Here is a 23,032-nt window from a genome sequence, read left to right as displayed (position 1 = left end):
AAACATCTAATAGGGAATCAGATCCTCGTTACTTAAATCTTGTATGTTGCAACTTGTCAGCGGGGCTCACCACCAACTTTTTACACTAGAGGGTCGATTTTAAAACATTAAAGTGGTTTTCTGGGATTTTAATATTGATGACCTATCTTCAGGATAAGTCATCAATCTCAGATTCTGAGAATAGGTCATCAATATTAAAATCCCAGAAAACCCCTTTAACTAAGAGCCCCCAACATGTTCCTAAGCGCCACTGGCACCTTCAGGGGTTTCTGTGCAGTAAAGTCAGAAATAACCATGGTTCCACTGTCACGGCCCCTAAACGCCTGAAAATGCCAGTAGCATGGCAAAGCATGTCAGAAGTTGGGGTTGCAGGGGAAGTCTTTGATTTAATGGTTTAAACTTGGTTTACCCTACAGTTTTAAAATTAGTGCTGTGTGTCTCAGGCCCATTTTATCGTGGTGAGCTGATTGCTTGATCTGCTGCATTAATGCAGAGACTCATGAAAAGTAATAGCATTAAAATAGAGTAGAGATATAGAACTTTAATTGTCAAGACATTCGTTAATTGAGCTTGACAACTACTTTCGTGAATAAGAAATATGATCACAGCGGTCATACCTTTGTTAAGTAGTCGTGTATATTCAATGTGGCCAGCTTGGTGAGATGCCCATTTAAACCCAATGCCATGAGAAATCCAGCATACTCATTAGCCAGCTCTGCATTTTTAGGTTTGTTGTAAACGATCCAAGCAGAGTCTATCTGGGAGGCGGGGGCAATTTTTAGGCCTGCAGCCACCCCATTGTGGAAACTAGCCCAACAAGCCATGTTCGGTGGTACATCAATATTTCCACTATTGAGATCCACAGTTGTGTTTCTGGGTGGCGCTCTTCCTGTTCAATAAAAAAAAAAAAAAGATCCACAAATATTACGTTTTTAAGATGTACTGAATATGGCACATATTACATTTGTTGGACTATAAGATGCACCACCCAGGTTTTAGACCAAAAAAAAATAAAATAAAAATGTTATCAATCTTCTATGGTTTAGCACTATTATGGCAATAGCAAATATGCATACATGCTCTATATCAGGCTGTATAGCTGCTACAGACATGAGCCAAGCCTTGTTTCAAAGCTAAGAATCCTTAATCCCTTGACAACATGCGTTGTACATGTATGGCAGATGTCATCTCTTTAAACATGGTGCTTGCTCCAAAGCAGAGCAGATGCCATAGCCGCTGGGTGCCTGGGAGAAGCAATTTAAAGGGAACCTGTCACCGAGATTTTGTGTATAGAGCTGAGGACATGGGTTGCTAGATCTCTGCTAGCACATCTGCAATATCCAGTCCCTATAGCTCTGTGTGCTTTTATTGTGTAAAAAAAACGATTTGATACATATGCAAATTAACCTGAGATGAGTCCTGTCCCTGACTCATCTCACATACAGGACTCATCTCAGGTTAATTTGCATATGTATCAATTGTTGTTTTTTTACACAATAAAAGCACACAGAGCTATAGGGACTGGGTATTGCGGATGTGCTAGCAGAGATCTAGCAACCCATGTCCTCAGCTCTATACACAAAATCCCAGTGACAGGTTCCCTTTAATGACTGCACGTTCAGGTCCCCTAGGAGGGCTTAAGAAAAAGGATAAAAATAAAAATAAAATAATAATAATAAAAAAAATTAAATATATATATATATATATATATATATATATATATATACACATACACACACACACATACATACACACACACAGTACAGACCAAAAGTTTGGACACACCTTCTCATTCAAAGAGTTTTCTTTATTTTCATGACTATGAAGGCATCAAAACTATGAATTAACACATGTGGAATTATATACATAACAAACAAGTGTGAAACAACTGAAAATATGTCATATTCTAGGTTCTTCAAAGTAGCCACCTTGTGCTTTGATTACTGCTTTGCATACTCTTGGCATTCTCTTGATGAGCTTCAAGAGGTAGTCCCCTGAAATGGTCTTCCAACAGTCTTGAAGGAGTTCCCAGAGATGCTTAGCACTTGTTGGCCCTTTTGCCTTCACTCTGCAGTCCAGCTCACCCCAAACCATCTCGATTGGGTTCAGGTCCGGTGACTGTGGAGGCCAGGTCATCTGGCGCAGCACCCCATCACTCTCCTTCATGGTCAAATAGCCCTTACTTTCAAAGTTTTCCCAATTTTTCGGCTGACTGACTGACCTTCATTTCTTAAAGTAATGATGGCCACTCGTTTTTCTTTACTTAGCTGCTTTTTTCTTGCCATAATACAAATTCTAACAGTCTATTCTGTAGGACTATCAGCTGTGTATCCACCTGACTGCTCCTCAACGCCACTGATGGTCCCAACCCCATTTATAAGGCAAGAAATCCCACTTATTAAACCTGACAGGGCACACCTGTGAAGTGAAAACCATTTCAGGGGACTACCTCTTGAAGCTCATCAAGAGAATGCCAAGAGTGTGCAAAGCAGTAATCAAAGCAAAAGGTGGCTACTTTGAAGAACCTAGAATATGGCATATTTTCAGTTGTTTCACACTTGTTTGTTATGTATATAATTCCACGTGTTAATTCATAGTTTTGATGCCTTCAGTGTGAATCTACAATTTTCATAGTCATGAAAATAAAGAAAACTCTTTGAATGAGAAGATGTGTCCAAACTTTTGGTCTGTACTGTATATATATTTTCAAATAAGATCACTTTCCCCATAAAAAAATAAATGAAGATCATATGCACTGCTCTGTCCCAAAATGTCCGAACTATTAAAATATAAAGCTATTTATCCCATATGGTGAACCCCTTAAAGGGATTCTGTCACCAGGTTTCACCCCTGTGAGCTAAACATATGCTGATGTTCAGGGCCTCATCAGGATTCCTAATGTGGGCTTCTAAATGTGATCCGTAGCCTTATTTTGCTAAAAAAACAGGTTTTACTAACCTGTCACTCAAAGAAATAAGGTGCCCAAGGGGATGTCAAGGGATGCAAGGTGCCGGCCGCACCCACCGCTGTTGGTGCCCACCGCCGCCAACTTCTGCAGCGCCTCCTAATCCTCTGTGCCGCCTCTCGCTCTCTCTCTCTCCCTCCTCCTCCTCCTGCTGTAAGATCTCGCGCGTGCGCACAGGGCTCTGCCTGATGCGCCCGTGCGGACTTCTCGATTTGGCTCCTTAAAGCGAAGTGCGCATGCACCGGCACTTCGCTCAACCCAGGTATGACCTGCACTCTGGCGCCAGCCTCTCAGAGCCCTGTGCGCACGCGCGATATCTTACAGCAGGAAAAGGGGGGAGGGAGGGGAGCGAGAGGCGGCACAGAGGATTAGGAGGTGGTGCAGAAGTCTGGAAAGGCGACGCTGGGCACGAACGGCGGTGGGTGCGGCCGGCACCTTGCATCAGGATTCCTAATGTGGGCTTCTAAACGTGATCCGTAGCCTTATTTTGCTAAAAAACAGGTTTTACTAACCTGTCACTCAAAGAAATAAGGTGCCCAAGGGGATGTCAAGGTGCCGGCCGCACCCGCCGCCGTTCATGCCCAGCGCCGCCTTTCCAGACTTCTGCACCGCCTCCTAATCCTCTGTGCCACCTCTCGCTCTCCCTCCCTCCCTCCCCCCTCCTCCTCCTGCTGTAAGATATCGCGCGTGCGCACAGGGCTCTGAGAGGCTGGCGCCAGAGTGCAGGTCATACCTGGGTTGAGCGAAGTGCATGCGCACTTCGCTTTAAGGAGCCAAATCGAGAAGTCCGCACGGGCGCATCAGGCAGAGCCCTGTGCGCACGCGCGAGATCTTACAGCAGGAGGAGGAGGGAGAGAGAGCGAGCGAGCGGCGGCACAGAGGATTAGGAGGCGCTGCAGAAGTCTAGAAAGGCGGCGGTGGGCACGAACGGCGGTGGGTGCAGCCGGCACCTTGCATCCCTTGACATCCCCTTGGGCACCTTATTTCTTTGAGTGACAGGTTAGTAAACCTGTTTTTTAGCAAAATAAGGCTACGGATCACATTTAGAAGCCCACATTAGGAATCCTGATGAGGCCCTGAACATCAGCATATGTTTAGCTGACAGGAGTGAAACCTGGTGACAGAATCCCTTTAATGGTATAAAAAAAAAATCTAAATGCCCGATTTTGCAGTTTTTGTCGCTTTATCTCCGCCAAAAATTGTATAGAAAGTGATTAAAAAGTCAAGCACACTCCCCAAATGGTATAAATAGAAACTAGAGATCACCCCCACAAAAAAATAAATAAAAAGACCATCACGCAGCTCTGCAGACATAACTGTAAGAGAGTTATGGGGGTCAGAATATGGCGATTCAATTTTTATTTTTTTCAGTATTAAACCACAAGAAAAACTACTGTATATAAATGTGGCATCGATGTAATCGCACTGACCCAGTAAATGAAGGTAACAGGTCATTTTTACGCATTAGGAACGTCATAAAAGCGAAACCCATAAAACTAAGGCAGAATTGCATTTGTTCCAGTTCCACCCTATTTGGGCGAGTTATCTTCATTGGTGGCGCAGTGCACCCCCCCTCCCCCAACCCCAGTATTAAAAGACATTGGTGGCGCAGTGCGCCCCCCCCCCCCCCACACACACAAGCCCCCCCAGTATTAATCATTGGTGGCAGTGGCCACAGGGTCCCCTCTCCCCTCCTCATTGGTGGCAGTGGCAGCTTCTGATCGGAGCCCCAGCAGTGTAATCCTGGGGCTCAGATCTGTTACCATGGCAGCCAGGACGCTATTGAAGCCCTGGCTGCCATAGTCAGCTCCCTGCTGCCGTGTGCACAAAGTACAGAGCAGCAGGGAGAGTGTGAGGTCCTATTCACCCTAATAGAGTTATATTAGGGTGAATAGGACAAGGGTTCTAGCCCCTAATGGGGCTAAAAGTTAGTAAAAAAAAACAAAAAAAAAATTAAACAAAAACAAAACACCAAAATATTAAGTATAAATGAAAAAAAGATTTACAAAAAAAAAAGCTAAACGTTAACAATAAACATGTTCATTTTCAGCAGATTTGTATAGGAATTTTTTGGTTTTTTTCAAAAATGAAAATGCACAGAATATCGATATAAATTATCGGAATCACAATTCATATATAAAATGAGCAGGAAACAAACCAACCTGTGAGGTTCAGTTTTGGAATGGGAAGCGGCTCTGTCGGAACTGGGTGATGGGAAAATAAAGTGAACATCCCTCGGCCCACAGGTAAAGCCATGGTCCTCTGACATAGCTGTAACAATCTGCAATAATTTCAAGTGTGTATGGTGACAGCATTATTTAATGGAAGGTCCAGTGACAGTTTTTATCAAACTCTGATGATGGAACTTAAAAGATTTGACTACTACTCCCTGGTGACCATTACCTGTTCTCTTTCTCTTCTATGTACTCATGGTCGCTTACTTCTGGCGTCTGAACAACATTTACACGCACTGGAAGGGAACTTTGAAAAAGTCTTCGCACCTCCTGAACTCTTAGGTCTTCACTCCAGATCAATGACATCACGTCTTGGTTCAAGTCATTCATCCCATCATCCTCTTCTTCTGGCTCCCCTGCAGGAGGAACTTCTGCTGATGGAACCTGAGCTGTAGACGACTGAAAACGGAAAGTTACAATAAACTGTTTTTGAAATGTCATGTAGTCAGGAGTTTTCCTTTCTATAGCAAGACAGCTGTGCCTTTAAGGGGTTTTCCAAGACTTTGATACCGATGACATATCCTCTGCATAGGGCATCAGTATGTAAGGTGGGGATCTGACACCCAGAACCGCCACCGATCAGCTGTTTGACCCCAATAGCTGATTTGCGGGGATCCCAGGTGTCAGACCCCCATCGATCAGATACTGTGACCTATCCAGAGGAAAGGTCATCAGTTAAAAATCTCGGAAAACCCCTTTAGAGGGGTTAGATCATCTGAGACACTGATGGAATACCCCACCTCTGGGACCCAAACCTATCTCCAAAACAGGGCCCCCGAAGTGAATGCTGAAATTTACTGCTATTGGAGTTTAAAAAAAAATAAAAATAGCCAAGCTCTGGCTCAGCTACTTCTGGCAGCTCCATAGTGGTGAATGGAGCGGTGGTCACGTTTCTGTGGCTGCTCTCCGTTCACTTCGGAAGCCTCATTTTGGAGATAAGAGCAGGCCCGAGAGGTGGGATATGCCATCAGTGTCTGAGATGAGCCAACCCCTTTAAGGCACAGCTGAATCACCTCTGGGACCCGCATCGATCTGACACTGATGGCATATTTTAGGGATATGCCATCAATGTCTGAGATGAGCCAAACTCTTCAAATGGTTTCTCTGCTTTGGAATATGCATCCTTGTTAAAAAGGTTTCCTTGACAATGAGCTTATCACAAAGTGCCTTCCTACTGGGATCCCCAGCAATCAACTGTAATCTCTGGGGGACCTGGCAGTAAGTGTTCAATTTCCTGAAGTGCCACTATTCAATATATTAAAGCATTACACAGGGACCATTAAAATCTGTGTAATGCAGTATGGGGCGGTTCTACCAAAGAGAGAGAGAGAGGCTCTTTGTAGCTGCTCTATACTCTGAAGAAGACAGACAATTCTTAAAGACGTATTCAAGCTTTTAGATACTGATGACCTATCCTCTAGATAGTTGTCAATATCAGATCGGTGGAGGTCTGACATTCACACCAATTAGCTGCCTTCAGCAGCTGCCAGTGGACAGCAGCCTTTTACTTCTGGCTCTGTCCACTGTGTTGTGGCCGCACTGGTAAATCGAAGCTGAACTGCAGTACGCTGCCATGGCAGCACACGAGGTACTAGTCGGAACCGAAGCCGAATTCGGTTTCACGTTTTATAGTGGTTTTCCACTTTAAAAATCAACTACCGAAGTTATTCAACGAGGTTACGCGCGACGTCACGAATAACTAACTTTGTCTCATCGGAGCCAATACATTCTAATACTACACGGAGATGGATCTCCACACAGTATTATTCTGAAGTTTTGAACAACGCGACTTCGGATAAAGCATCCGAAGCTTGCTTAGCTCAACACTAATTATACAATTTTTTTTTACATCATTTTTTTTTTTGCAGTTTTTAAATACTACCACAAACAGCCTAAACATTTTGCTGTGCAAAACCCATTCCATTTTACAATTGGATTTTTTTTCGTTACTCACTGTAAAATCCCTTTCTCGTCTCATTCATTGGGGAACACAGCAAAGACCATGGGAATAGCTGCTGCCACTCGGAGGCGGGCACTAAGCAAACCCAGCTATACCACTCCTGCGGATACTGAGCTGATCAATTTGTACGGAAGCAGTAGGAGAAAAAAACACTAGTAATGAGAAAAAAGAACCTATGCAACCAACATGTCTGATTCAAAAGGGAAAACAACCCAACAAGGGTAACGTGCAGGGTGCACTGTGCAGATGAGAGATAGTATGCAAGAGGGGTGGGTGCTGTGTCCCCAATGAACTAGACGAGAAAGGGATTTTACGGTAAGTAACAAAAAATAGGATTATTAATAGAAAAGGAGACCATGGGGTATAGCTGCTGCTGCCACTAGGGGGCGACACTAAGCAAAAAACTGTTAGCTTCTCCTCTTAGCTATACCCCCTCCTGCACAAACTGAGCTAATCAATTTGTATGCAAGCAGTAGGAGCAGCCAGGAGAAACCAACAGAAAACAAGAGTAAGAAGAGAAGAGGAGATGGGCCAGAACCAAGAACAGGTGGACCCATCAGGAAAAGCCAGCAATGTGCTGACTGGGTTTGGTGCTGTGTCCCCCAATGAACTCTGCGAGTAAAGTATTTTATAGGTAAGCACAAAAAATCCTATTTTCTCGCTCATATGATTGTGGAACACAGGAGACCATGAGATGTTCTAAAGCAGTACCATGGGAAGGGAATAAAAGCCCATGAGGTCCCACAAGGTACGGGGAAAGGATGTACAGGAAACCCTGAAGAGCATGAACCAGGAAGGCCAGCCAGAGAGAGTAGAACAAGCAGTGGCTTAGACTGGGCAGAAAGAGAAAAGCCCAGTAAGGGTTCATGCACACGGCCATTGCCCGGCAGTTCCGTACATTGGGGACCACAATTTGCGGTGATGCAATGTTTGGGGGCCGCAATACGGGCCTGGCTGGCACATGGTCATGTGCATGAGCCCTGAAACTAAGCTAAAGGGCTGGAGATACGTCAGAAGATGTGGATAGCAGCACAGAATATCTACAAGAAGGATAAGTAATTTCTAACAAATAAAAATGATGTCCGGAAGGTACCTCTGGATGTCGAGGACCACAGAACTGCTGTGGAAGTCCGGACTGGTCAGCCAGGAAGTCTTGCATGACAACAGGCCCCACGGAAAACCTAGGGAGGTCTACCGAATAGCAATGGGTCTGTAGAATCCAGGCAACAAGCGACAGGAGGACCCAGACAAAACTCTTCCAAATGTACCAGCAAGGGAGATTTCAACATAGGGAAAAAGCATAGGAGTACAGCAAAACAAACTTCCATCACTACACAAAAGGAAGACTGAATGATGCCGGATCCAGAACAATATCATGACTGGCGCTAGACAGGGCAACTGCACTGTGAAAAGAGAGCAGGCTACAATATGTGAGAGCACAGACTAGGGCTGCAGCTATCGACTATTTTTGTAATAGAGTATGCTATCGATTAATCGAGTACTCTAATAACAAAAAACTAATTAAAAGAACGTTTTTCTTTATAAAAACTCATCAGCCCCCCAGTGCCATCAGCTTCCTCCCCCAGTGCCATCAGCTGTCCCCCCCCCCAGTGCCATCAGCTGTCTCCCCCCCCTCTCCAGTGCCATCAGCTGTCCCCCCAGCCATGTCTCCAGCGCCAGTACTTACCTTTCATGCAGGGGCGCCGCTCCACAGCTCCTCCATCTTTTCCGCGCATTACACTGTCGTCCTGACGTCACACAGCATCGGGTCATAGCGCGCGCTTACATGCACTATGACCTGACGACGTGTCAGGATACAGTACAGTGCAGCGAGGTGCGGGCCCACGGAGCGGTGAGTAACAGCAAGTACTTCACTCCCGCTCCGTGATGACATGACACAAACGAATCCTCGATGCAAAAAAAAATAATTGTGTGTCGAATTAATCGATTTAATTGAGTTATCGTTTCAGCCCCAGCACAGACGTTTGCCAGGAATATCTAGGGATGTCCCTATGAGTACACTTATGGAAGCAGAGTAAGAACTGCAGCACACACACCTCTGCTAAAAAATAAAAACTCCCTAAGGAGAAGGTAATATGGTAGGCGGATGCCCCCAGAGCCACAGAGGCTTGTCGCAAGTTCTCTAACAAGAGAAGCCGCCTGATATGCCACAGACAAAACTGTGCCACAGAAGTACCAGAGAAAAATAAATAAAAAAAATGGCAGATAGGTGCCCTGCAAATCAGGAAGGTCTGCCTCCTACAGACACTAAGCTTAAACTGATTAGCTCAGTGAATGCAGGAAGGGTATAGCTGAGAGGAGGATCTAACACTTTTGCTTACTGTCGCCTCCTAGTGTCACAGCTGTATGTGAGCAACAAGAGTAACACAGTAAAAAGAGCTACTGACCGGACCCAAACTAGGGAGGATAAAGGGTGACCCCTGTCAGACCCTCAAAGCTCTCCCTATGCTGCTAAAGCACATGCCCGGATCCAAATGGCGGAACGAGGCATGCCCACGTACCTAAGACTGATGACCACTGTAACCCCTACAATAGTGGAAGGGGCACGGCCACCGGTGCCCTGCTCAGTATATGGAGGGAACCGTGGCCACCTCAGATCCAGTCAGAAAATAACCAGGTACACAACAATGTCTGCACATAGAGAAGATGGATCCAAGGACAGCTGGCAATATCCGGAGTGCTTGCTGCAGCAGAACATAGGTCCAGTGAACTGATAGCTACAAGTGAAGATACTCAAGCAAGAGCTACAACTGAAATGAGAAATATAATCCACGCCCTACAATAGGAGGAGGGGTGATATAAAGACAGGGAAATCAACTGCAGGAGGAACAGCTGGGAGGAAGGAAACAGAGTAAAGACTTCATCACAGGGGCGGAGAAACAGAGCAGTGAGAAGTCTTCCTTACTCTAGTAGTGACATCATCACAGGGGTGGAGAAACAGAGCTGTGAGAACGTCTCAAAGATCTGGTAGTGACACCTAGTGGCTGCAGCTATACTCATGGTCTCCTGTGTCCCCCAATGACAAGAGCGAGAAATATATATTTTTCTCGTCCGCGTCATTGGGGGACACAGCAAAGACCTTGGGACGTTCTAGTGCAGTCCCCATGGGTGGGAAGACAAGAATTAACAATCGTAGCGTGAGTGCTGTCAATGCACCGCTGCTTACAGCACCCTGCGACCACGAGCCGAATCAGAGGATGCAAAAGTATGCACCCTATAGAACTTTGTGAATGTTTTTAGGGAGGACCACATACCTGCACACTTGCAAAGGGGATGCCTTGTGCTGCACCGCCCAAGAGGTGCCAACTGAAAGGGTGGCGCTCTGCCTTTGGAACGATAAGTTTCACCGATGGACAACCTGATACAGCGACTGATTGTGGACTTGTCTGCCACTAGACTGTGCAGAGGCCCGTCAGGGACTACAAAGAGGTAGTCCAACTTGCGAAAGACCTCCATACTGTCCACATAGACTTTAAGTGTCTGGACCACGTCCAATGTGTGAAGTGCTTTCTCCTTGGGATTGGCTGGGCTGGATAGAAGGAAGGGAGGACTATCTCCTCGTTCAGAGGGCACCACCTTTGGCAGAAAGGAGGCAACTAGTCTCAGACACTCATCGTATCGACGTGAGGGATACAAGAAAAGCGACTTGAGAGAGAGAGAGAGAGAGAGAGAGAGAGAGAACACGGACAGGGATCTCCCAAAGGGATTCAAACAGGGACAAATGTAAAGTGTCCAGAATTAAAATGAGGTCCCATTAACGGCTGATGATATGGGGGTTCCAGTCGCGCAACTCGCTGGATAAAAAGGTACGGACTGCTGAGATTGAAGTCAATGGAGTTTGAAATAAGATGGAAAGGTCCGACAGTTGACCTTTCAGTGACCCTAGGGCCAACCCCAAATCTAGGCCTTTCTGAAGAAAGGTGAGAATGTGAGGAATAGAAAAATGAAGAGGATGAAAGTGGTGGCCCTCACACCACAGCTGAAGGGGGGCACGGCTCTGGGGTCTTAGAGCCAAACAAAGGAAAGGAAAACGGACAACACCTAACAAAATTATTCAATAGCCTGCAGGAGGGATATAGGAAAGGTGGGGCGCCACCTAGGGCAGAGTCTACCAGTTTGTAGACCTGAGGAGCAGGCCAGCTTACACTGCTGGGGCTCCGATCGGAGGAGCAGGGGAGAGGGGATCCTGTGGCCACTGCCACCAATGATTAATACTGGGTGGGGGGGGCGCACTGCACCACCAATGTTTTTACTATTGGGGTGGGGGGCGCACTGCGCCACCAATGAAGATAAGTTTCTCAATCATTCATATACAGGAGGCGGGAGCTGGCTGCAGAATCACATAGCCGGCTCCCGACCTCTATGAGCTGTAGCTGCGATCCGCGGCACCTGAGGGGTTAACTACCGCGGACCGCAGCTACAGCTCATAGAGGTCGGGAGCCGGCTATGTGATTCTGCAGCCAGCTCCCGCCTCCTGTATATGAATTAATGAAAGACATATCATCATTGGTGGCGCTGCGGCCGCAGCCCCTCCCCTTCTCTTGTCCTCCCTCCTCTAATTGGCGGCAGCAGCAGCACAGTGGGAGGGAGACACTGCTTCCTTCTCCCCTGTGCTGCTGAGGGAACACGGAGAGCGCTGACAGCAGCGCGATCTGTGTTCCCAAAACGTTATCGGTATATCGGCAAAATAGATGCCGATACCGATAACGGTCAAAGTACTGAATATCGGCCGATAATATCAGTAAAACCGATAATCGGTCGATCCCTAGTCCTACGCGCCACTTTATCGTTAATCCTGGCTACTGGGGATGGTAGGAGGCATCATGGTATGCTGCAAGGTGGGTAACCGGGGTATAAGTCCACCATGGGCCTAAGTGTGTGAAAAAGCAAGACCTGCAGAGTAGATGTCTGCCTCCTATGGACACTAAGCTAAAAGTGATTAGCTCAGTGTCTGCATCCTAGTGGCGGCAGCATCTATACCCAAGGTTTTTGATCCGTTTCCCAATGACACAGATGAGAAAGCAAAGTGTCTTGTGTTACTGTGCCATTTAATATTGCAAATGATTTCTGGACTTAACTGTAGTTATCAAAACATAAAGCTACTCACAGATTTGGCTTGCGGAAAGTTCCCTTGACAGGCTTGCTTGGAAAGGTCTTGACGTCCAATGAGAAGGCAGACTGCTTCCGGCCAGTCAGAAGCAGGTTTTTGTCGACACTGATAGATGGCATGTCGAATAGGAAGAGCAACTCCAAATGGAAGGGACTCCAAATCTTGTAGAGAAAATCCTTACAAAAAGAAATAGTAACTTTATTAAAGCATGTAGGATTTTGCACTACGTATTAAAATATAGCTAAGAAAGAAAATTTTGCACAACATAAACCAAAATCTAAAAAAACTAGTTTAGATGGAGCCATAATCCATATCCAATATTCCATTCCCTCTATTACCACTGAATTTCTTTCACTGAATGGCCGAGAAGCTTAAAGGGGTTGTCCCACGAAAAATATTCTACATTTTTTAAACCAGCACCAGGATCTGAATACTTTTGTAATTTTATTTAATTAAAAATTTAGTAAAGCCACTAATTTATTCACTGAAATCTATCTGTATAGTGCCACGTGCGGTTTGCTTTTTCTGATTTCTCTGTCCTGCTCACTGAGGTGTATGCACATGCTCAGTTTGCCCCTTCAACTGCCACCAGCTGCAGTAGTAAGGACCCATGAGAAAACACACAGATTAGTGCATAGGTTTGTTCAGAAAGAGTCAGGAAAATTTAAATTATGGATTGCAATCATTACATATTATTTTCCAGTGGAAGAACTCACTAAAGGATTGGCATCCTTCCTTGTATGACAGTGCATACATAGATGGTTGTCAGTCGCTGATTAGGACCACACACTGGACTCTAAGAACAGAAAGCGCCATAACTTTATTACTTGTTCTTAAGGGACACATACTTTTCAGGGGCATCATTTAATTCGCCATATCATGCATTGAAATGTAAAAAATTATTTGTGGATGAAAAAATAAATAAAAAATAAAATAAAAAACTGCAATTCAACCATGGTTCTGGGGGGATTGTTTTTCTGCCGTTAACTGTGCACTATAAATGACATTTTGACCTTATTCTGCTGGTCAGTAAAATTAGGGCTCATGTACATGGTTGTGTTTTGCCGTCCACAAATTACGGATTCCGGCCAAGTGCATGCCACCATTTTTTTAATTATTCTTTTTTTTACTTCTGCAGAAATGTCCTATCCTTGTCTGCAAAACAGACAAGAATAGGACACGTTCAAATTTTTTTTGCAGACCCGTGGAATGGATGGGCGAATGTGGACAGCACACAATGTGCAGCACATAATGAATGGGTTTGCATCCGATGTGAATAAAAAAAAAAAGAAAAGATAACTTTGAAATTTTTTATTTATTTTCCTGTTAAAGCATTCACCACATAAAGACGGTATCTTTATTTTTTTTAACAATTCAGATATTTTTGAACTCCGCAATATTAAGTTTAATTCGTATTATTTATTTAATTCGGAAAGGGGATGATTAAATTTTTTTTTTTATATATATTTGCTATTTGTCCCATATTTTTAAAACTTTTTTACTATACTTTTTGATCCCTTTCTCTTATTCCATAGACTACAATAGTATACTATTGCAGTCTATGGGAATTTTACTGGCAGGCAGGGCAGGGCTTAACAGGCAGTTTGCTATGACAGGCATGGGAGCCATAGCAAATGACTTAAAACCTGCTGCAAAAACTATCAGAGGATGAGAGATACAGTCCTGATCAAAAGTTTAAAGACCACTTGAAAAATGGCAAAAAAAAAAAATCCTATTTAGCATGGCTGGATCTTAACAAGGTTCCAATTAGAGCTTCAACATGCAACAAGAAGAAATGGGAGTGAGACAAAACATTTTTTGAGCATTCAATTTAATGAAAACAATGAATAAACTGAAACAGGCTGTTTTTAAGCTGATCAAAAGTTTAGGACCACACCTCCAAAAAAAAAACAAAAAAAAAACTAAACCCCCCCCAAAACAGAAATCCAACTTCCAAACATGAACTCAGTAATGAGTAGCTCGGCCGTTATTGTTTATCACTTCAAAAATTCGTTTCGGCATGCTTGATGCAAGCGTTTCTATGAGGTGAGTGGGAACATTTCTCCAAGTGGTGAAGACGGCCGCACGAAGGCCATCTACTGTCTGGAACTGTTGTCCATTTTTGTAAACTTCCCTTGCCATCCATCCCCAAAGGTTCTTAATTGGATTTAGATCAGGGGAACACGCAGGATAGGCCAAAAGAGTGATGTTATTCTCCTGGAAGAAGTCCCTTGTCCTGCAGGCATTGTGTACTGTAGCGTTGTCCTATTGAAAAACCCAGTCGTTACCACACAGACGAGGGCCCTCAGTCATGAGGAATGCTCTCTGCAACATCAGGACATAGCCAGTGGCTGTTTGACGCCCCTGCACTTCCTGAAGCTCCATTGTTCCACTGAAGGAAAAAGCACCCCAGACCATTATGGCGCCCCCTCCACTGTGGCGCGTAGAAAACATCTCAGGTGGGATCTGCTTGTCATGCCAGTAACATTGGAAACCATCAGGACCATCAAGATTTAAAAAAATTCTCATCAGAGAATAAAACTTTCTTCCACCTTTGAATGTCCCATGTTTGGTGCTCTCTTGCAAAGTCCAAACGAGCAGTTCTGTGGCATTCAAGGAGACGAGGTCTTTGAAGACGTTTTTTGTTTTTGAAGCCCTTCAGTCTCAGATGCGGTCTGATGGTTATGGGGCTGCAGTCAGCACCAGTAAGGGCCTTAATTTGGGTCGAGGATCGTCCGGTGTCTTGACGGACAGCCAATTGGATCCTCCGGCTCTGTGCTGATGAAATTATTTTGGGTCTTCCACTTGACTTTTTTGTTCCATAACCCTCAGGATCAATTTAATTCCAAATTACTGTCTTACTGCGTCCCACCTCAGCAGCGATGGCGCGACATTACCACGTTCAAAAAGGGAAAGTTTTTTTGCCTTTGCCATCACAACGTGTGACTACCTGGCAGAAAATGACAATGAATCCACATCTTTGCACAGATTTGGCCTTTTAAAGGCATGTGGTCCTAAACTTTTGATCAGCTGAAAAACAGCCTGTTTCAGTTTATTCGTTGTTTTTACATTAAATTTAATGCTCAAAAAATGTTTTGTCTCACTCCCATTTCTTCTTGTTGCATGTTGAAGCTCTACTTGGAACCTTGTTAAGATCCAGCCATGCTAAATATGATTTTTTGCCATTTTTCAAGTGGTCTTAATCTTTTGATCAGGACTGTACCTCTGTTTAAGCCACCAGTAGATGTGGTTGACGAGGGATCAGAGTGTTAGCTGTATTACACAGCTGGCATCCGACACATATGGAGCTCCATATACCTCCTATGCCAGGCTTACATACTATTATGTAAAGCGTAATGAAAATGTTAATTTATTAGATGCATCTTTCCACAAAAAGTATATAAAAATCTGTTCAGGTCCTCCTGCTCCATAACTTGGTGCCTGCAAATCAGACACCAAATTCAACATGAAGAGTTCCCTTTACTGCACAAAATAAAAATGTTATGACAATGACATATCTTAATATGAGCCATTAGTGAATACTTTACAGAAAAGCAACAGGTATGTAATAAATATATTCTTAAAGAGGTCTAGTTCTTTTAAAGATAGATAGCACATTTGTAATCTATGTAATCAATGTGTGATGGTGTGGCTCAGAAGACTGGGAGGACCACCAATTACATCACCACCACTGAGCGCCACGGCCCCTTTAGATGTACAACAAGAAAATGGCAAACTTTTTTAGGGCTCCGTGGTGTTGGAAACCATCTGTCATCTAACACATGAGGAGGGAGAGCAGCAGGTCTGCAAGCCTGCTGCTTGTTCCCTGCCTCTGGAATGCAAGGAGGGACGGTTGATCTCAAATCTGCAGTCTTCCTCCAGCAATCAGATTACCTTAACCATCAAAAGCCCCCTATTTTCCAGCATAGCTTCTCTCCCCAAGAGGAAGCACACTGATGAAAATGACATAGCTAAAATTGGGGTGGAAAGAAAACAACAGACAGGTAAGTATATTTTCCTCCATCTTATCCCCCTTAAGAGTAAGGACCAGTCGGCAGGGATCTCAGGATCTTCAAGGGCTCACGAGTATCATTCTACAATCCCCCAAATCCCCTCTCCCACAGTGTGCAGTGGTACTTGTCCATCCGAATCCCGGCATATTTGCTGGTGTCATGGTAGAATTTTTGATATGATCCCTTGATATTATCCCTGAACAAGGAATCCAACCAATTGTCTGTGATACTTCAAATTATTATATTTTCTCCAGGGGGTAAGAGTATATGACCGGTCATGAAAAGAAACACACGAACTGGACATGTGGGATATCGCTTTTGGCCCTTCCTCCAGAAAGTTCTTTAATTTATAGGGAAAAGTCCTCGGTGTCAACATTTACAGCAGGAGTTTCAAAATAACCAATCAAATTATGCCAACTGTTGTAACAGCAACCTATATGTCTTAGGCCTATTGCACACGACTGTATGGCTTTTTCAGTGTTTTGCGGTCCGTTTTTCACGGATCCGTTGTTCCGTTTTTTGTTTCCGTTGTGGTTCCATTTTTCTGTATGGCATATACAGTAATTACATAGATAAAATTGGGCTGGGCATAACATTTTCAATAGATGGTTCAGCAAAAAACGGAACGGAAACGGAAGACATACGGATGCATTTCCGTATGTGTTCTTTTTTTGTGGACCCATTGACTTGAATGGAGCCACGGAACGTGATTTGCGGGCAATAATAGGACATGTTCTATGTTAGAACGGAACGGAAAAAAGGAAATACGGAAAGCATACGGAGTACATGCCGTTTATTTTGCGGAACCATTGAAATGAATGGTTCCGTATACGGAACGCAAAAAACGGCCAGTAAACGGGGAAAAAAAACGGTCGTGTGCAGGAGGCCTTATTAGGATAACACCTGGAATAAATCATGGTAGCTGAGGCGGGAAACCAGAAGAATTCTTTTGTCCAGATACCTGCATATGGAGTCTACATACAGCTTATACCAGATATTGCAGACTAATAACAAGTGCTTATAAAGAGTATATGATTCAGAAATTTACAGAAGTGTCTATGGGAGAAAATATTTGAAATTATGATTTAAACTTTAGCTCAGTCAAGTTGTTCTCTGCTGGAACTCCTGCCACAAATGTGAAACAGGCCTTAGAGTGAAGTTCAACTAATCAATCGTGCTTGTATTGATGTACGAGGTGCTGCTCACCTATATTAGTCATCCACACCGCCAATTTTTCTGAAAGACTGGATACAGATGGAATGGGCTTTAAGCTATACCTGCAGTGGCAAGAAAAACAGAGTTAGCAACAGGGTTTACTCCTTCAAAAGTTCCAATTGATTCACTATCACGTGACCACGTGTTTACTCCCTCCTGACATGACAAATTTTGGAACAGATAATTTAATGTTTCTACTGTCTTCTTCCCAGGGCCATAACTTCTTTACTTTCCATTCACATACCTGTATGAGGGTTTTTTTTTTGCATGAGGAGTTTCATTTTTAATGGCAGCATTTAATGCTGTAAATAATGTATTGAGAAAAATTAAATACATTTTGTGAGACGAGATGGAATGGAAAAAAAAATAAATCTATTACTCTACTCTTATGTTTAGGTTTTACTTCTATGGTGTCCACTGTTCAATAAAAACAAGTTAACTTTACTCTGGGGGTCAGTACAGTACAATAATGTCTATCTATATATATATCTATATATATATATCTATATATCTATATATCTATATATCTATATATCTATATATATATCTATATATATATCTATATCTATATCTATATATATATATCTATATATATATATCTATATATATATATCTATATATATATCTATATATATATCTATATATATATCTATATATATCTATATCTATATCTATATCTATATATATATATATATATATACATATATACACACACTCGCCTAAAGAATTATTAGGAACACCATACTAATACGGTGTTGGACCCCCTTTTGCCTAGAGAACTGCCTTAATTCTACGTGGCATTGATTCAACAAGGTGCTGATAGCATTCTTTAGAAATGTTGGCCCATATTGATAGGATAGCATCTTGCAGTTGATGGAGATTTGAGGGATGCACATCCAGGGCATGAAGCTCCCGTTCCACCACATCCTAAAGATGCTCTATTGGGTTGAGATCTGGTGACTGTGGGGGCCATTTTAGTACAGTGAACTCATTGTCATGTTCAAGAAACCAATTTGAAATGATTCGAGCTTTGTGACATGGTGCATTATCCTGCTGGAAATAGCCAGAGGATGGATACATGTTCTCATTCTGTTTACGCCAAATTCAGACTCTACCATTTGAATGTCTCAACAGAAATCGAGACTCATCAGACCAGGCAACATTTTTCCAGTCTTCAACAGTCCAATTTTGGTGAGCTCGTGCAAATTGTAGCCTCTTTTTCCTATTTGTAGTGGAGATGAGTGGTACCCGGTGGGGTCTTCTGCTGTTGTAGCCCATCCGCCTCAAGGTTGTGTGTGTTGTGGCTTCACAAATGCTTTGCTGCATACCTCGGTTGTAACGAGTGGTTATTTCAGTCAACGTTGCTCTTCAATCAGCTTGAATCAGTCGGCCCATTCTCCTCTGACCTCTAGCATCCACAAGGCATTTTCGCCCACAGGACTGCCGCATACTGGATGTTTTTCCCTTTTCACACAATTCTTTGTAAACCCTAGAAATGGTTGTGCGTGAAAATCCCAGTAACTGAGCAGATTGTGAAATACTCAGAACGGCCCATCTGGCACCAACAACCATGCCACGCTCAAAATTGCTTAAATCACCTTTCTTTCCCATTCTGACATTCAGTTTGGAGTTCAGGAGATTGTCTTGACCAGGACCACACACATAAATGCATTGAAGCAACTGCCATGTGATTGGTTGACTAGAGAATTGCATTAATTAGAAATAGAACAGGTGTTCCTAATATTGCTTTAGGTGAGTGTATATATATATATTTTTTTATATGATATTTTATTACTGCATTCACTGTGCGTAATATAGCTGCGGCTGGGTTCACATTACTAATTTGTATCTCTATGCTCACCTTTGTCCCCCATCTGTGCACCCACAAACTGGCCTTGTTGACTATGGTAGCTAAGTATTTACGTGTCTAGGAACAGACATAGAGCTGGATCCATACACTTTCCTTTTAACTTCTCTGTGTGTATATTTATATCTCTATCTATCGAGAGAGATTATAGTGGAAGTAATGAAAATTAAGCAATTGCTAACATTTAGGTCTCACCTTCTGTCTCCTTCCAGCTGCTGTTTTCTTTGCCCTGAAACACAAATTAGCCATTAGTGTCTGGATTACATGGGACTACTTGAGCAAAGACTTGTTAACACACGTATGAGCATTTTACCTGCTGTTATTTTGGTCAGGTACTTTGATATCCCATTTGCAACAGCATTCTCATCACCAAGAATATACAAAGCAAAACTCTAAAATACAGAAAGGGGCACAGAAAGCAAAGTTATATTACACTCTACAGAGAACACTTTGCTTCCCAACATCAAGCTTGGAAGACAGATGTACACATACAGTACACAACACAAGTTAAGCATTAAAGACTATGGACACCGTTAATTGAAATTTTCTTTATTGTCGAGTTGCTCCCTAAGTGAAAAAGTGCCAAACAATAGTGTTCAGAAATGAAAACAGGTTCGCCCTTGATAATTATGATGGCCACATCAGCCTTTGCAGGAGGGCTGGAGAGTGCTTGCTGCCATCATGCATAGTGCGGAGACACACGACCAGCACCAGGTGTCATGGGATATCCTGATAAGTCATCATTATCTTTTCAAGGATAACCACTTTAAAGAATATGCCAATATCGGGCGGCTCCGCCGGAAGTTAGGCTTCGTTCACATCAGCGTTCAGCCTTTCCGTTCTCCTACTCCGTTATAGGGGCAGGAAAAACGGAAAGGACGGATTCAGCACATAACTGAGCCGAACGGAGCCTTTACGCTCAGAAGATGATTTTGGAGCGGAGACAAGAGTAGTGCGTGCAGGATTTTTATCTCTGCTTCAAAAATCTTCCTCTGGGCGGAAACCTAACGGACCCCATTATAGTCTATGGGGTCCATAGGCTCCATTCGGCTCAGTTATGTGCTGAATCCGTCCTTTCCGTTTTTCCTGCCCCTATAACGGAGTATGAGAACGGAAAGGCTGAACACTGATGTGAACTCACCCAGTCAAATAGTAACAAAATGTAAACAAATTGTGGTAGCAGGCACTCTCTATTCTAGAGTCACGTATTCATTGTTGCAAAAAGAACCAGATACAATATGTGTAGATGTGACGAAAGGGATTTAGAGGTCATTATTTCAGCAGACATAAAAGGTAGGCAGACAATGTCATAGAGCAGCAGGAAATGCTAGCAGAATGCTTGGGTGTATAGGGAGAGGCATTACTAGTAGAAAGAGGGAGGTGCTCATGCCGCTCTACAGGGCACTAGTGAGACCTCATTTGGAGTATTGTGCGCAGTACTGGAGACCATATCTCCAGAAGGATATTGATACTTTGGAGAGAGTTCAGAGAAGAGCTACTAAACTGGTACATGGATTGCAGGATAAAACTTACCAGGAAAGATTAAAGGACCTTAATATGTATAGCTTGGAAGAAAGACGAGACAGAGGGGATATGATAGAAACTTTTAAATACATAAAGGGAATCAACAAGGTAAAAGAGGAGAGAATATTTAAAAGAAGAAAAACTGCTACAAGAGGACATCGTTCAAATTAGAGGGGCAAAGGTTTAAAAGTAATATCAGGAAGTATTACTTTACTGAGAGAGAAGTGGATGCATGGAATAGCCTTCAAATACAGGTGGTAGCTACAAATACAGTGAAGGGGTTTAAGCGTGCATGGGATAGGCATAAGGCCATCCTTCATATAAGATGAGCCAGCGGCTATTCATAGTATTCAGTATATTGGGCAGACTAGATGGGCCAAATGGTTCTTATCTGCCGACACATTCTATGTTTCTATGTATTGATGTGTCCAAAATATAATAAATGTCACAGAATAATGGTAAATAAATACAGTATAAAAGCTGACCGAGTCTGAAGAGCTACGTACGGGAAAAACAAGCATTGGAAGGTAAGCGCCGAAGAACACGCGGGACGCCGCATCTAGGTACAGCGGACCAAGAATACCTACCCCGCACGTAAGTTCTGATGACTGACTACCTCTGATATTGAACTGAATAGTATTTTTTTATTTTTTTTGGGTTCTCTTAATGCAGTAAGACTTTATCAGCACTATCCCCTCTGCCTAGTTTATAACCAGAAGCTTCCAAGGGGTATTATTAAATACCACAAAAACCAGAACTATGTACACTCCTTACTATTGGATTGGATCATATATGAATATGGGCTTATTATAAAACCAGTATTCAATTTATCTTTTAGGCTATTCATTTATACTGTATTTATTTACCATTATTCTGTAACATTTATTATATTTTGGATACATCAATTCATCTAATCCTTGATCTACACATATTGTATCTGGTCCTTTAAAGAATATCTGACAGGTTAGGAGAGTCTGGAACTTTTGTTCAGAAAACCAATCTTGAAGACCGAGTAGATAAATAATAATGGTTCCCGATCACCATCTATGTGATTATCGCAAAAACTGTAAAAATTCTGAATTTATTTACCAGTACTACAAGCTTGCTTCTTTCACATATCCCAGGAAGGTGTGGGTAAGCTGACAATTTTTCTCCTTTCAGACAAGAGCTCAGCCACTGATAAATACTTGGTGGATCAGAAGTAAAAAAGGACGGGTAACTCATGAAACCTATCTGAGCTGTATGAATGATAAAATAAAAACCGGATTAGAAGCATATCATTGACTGTAGATACGACATCAATCCAAATCTCAATGAGTATGCCCTCCAGTGGTAACCAAATATACTACACAATATAACAATCAGTGAACAGAAAGCACATAGTAGTATGAATAAGTTCACAACTTTGCCAATTCAAAAAGCGTTTGGAACAAAAGGCCCAGAAGTTTGAACAGGTTTAGGTCCGGGGTACTTTCCATCTTCAGGACCAGACAAAGTTTAGCAGTTTTTAGTAGACGTTCATTTAACAGGTATTAAATTTTTACTATTGTTTATACTGCATTATAACTTTTCCCACCTTAAGATATAGTAATGTCAGATATTAAGGATCTGCACAGTCAATGGTTATTTACAAAATTCTCCACTGTAAGGACTCGTGCACATGGCTGCTGCCGATTTGCAGTCCGTACAATACGCATACCTGCCATGTGCCTTCTGCACTTTCCGAAAGCCCTATTGTACACAGTCCATTCTTGTCTGTTTTAATACACGGTAAACTCCTTTCGCACGCCTCTAGACTTAAGAAAATGCGGACTGCATAGATTTGCACATGCCTTCAGAAATTGGCTATACTAGAGCGGAGACCTAAATGTTCCCTCTCATCGGTGGTTTATCAAGAGCTCTGTGATACACAGTCGGCTCTAAGGAAAATAATTGATCAAAAATATTTAGGAGCCAGAGACAAGCTTAAAAAGCTCTTCTATGGACAGGGAGATCAGAGCGGTATATTGCTGGCAAGGATGTTGAGACCGAGACAAGCCTCCTCTTAAATCCCTTCGCTTAACCGTAGAGAGGGTGGTCGCATTCACGCTAACTGGTGACATCTTACGGGAATTCTAATCTTT

General features: G+C 43.0%; 1 protein-coding gene across 2 annotated transcripts in view; it reads right to left on the bottom strand.

Annotated features, from left to right (window-relative positions):
• The window catches only part of ANAPC1 (anaphase promoting complex subunit 1), a 205,101-nt gene that overhangs the window by 107,857 nt on the left and 74,212 nt on the right, over positions 1 to 23,032 (bottom strand). For both annotated transcript variants that reach the window (XR_005778465.1, XM_040429462.1), the window contains exons 20-27: positions 21,999 to 22,147; positions 19,699 to 19,777; positions 19,581 to 19,614; positions 17,510 to 17,580; positions 12,288 to 12,466; positions 5,369 to 5,598; positions 5,128 to 5,246; positions 618 to 889 (exon numbers count right to left, since the gene is read on the bottom strand). Coding sequence is in view for 1 of the 2 variants with exons in the window: in XM_040429462.1 (XP_040285396.1) it covers positions 618 to 889; positions 5,128 to 5,246; positions 5,369 to 5,598; positions 12,288 to 12,466; positions 17,510 to 17,580; positions 19,581 to 19,614; positions 19,699 to 19,777; positions 21,999 to 22,147 (1,133 nt within the window). In the remaining variant the exon portion in view is untranslated. The remainder of the gene's footprint in view (positions 1 to 617; positions 890 to 5,127; positions 5,247 to 5,368; positions 5,599 to 12,287; positions 12,467 to 17,509; positions 17,581 to 19,580; positions 19,615 to 19,698; positions 19,778 to 21,998; positions 22,148 to 23,032) is intronic.

This window comes from Bufo bufo, chromosome 4, assembly GCF_905171765.1.
Source record: "Bufo bufo chromosome 4, aBufBuf1.1, whole genome shotgun sequence".
NCBI classification, from domain to species: Eukaryota; Metazoa; Chordata; class Amphibia; order Anura; family Bufonidae; genus Bufo; species Bufo bufo.
Note: the sequence above shows the minus strand (reverse complement) of the source record. Positions and strands in the feature narration are given on the sequence as shown.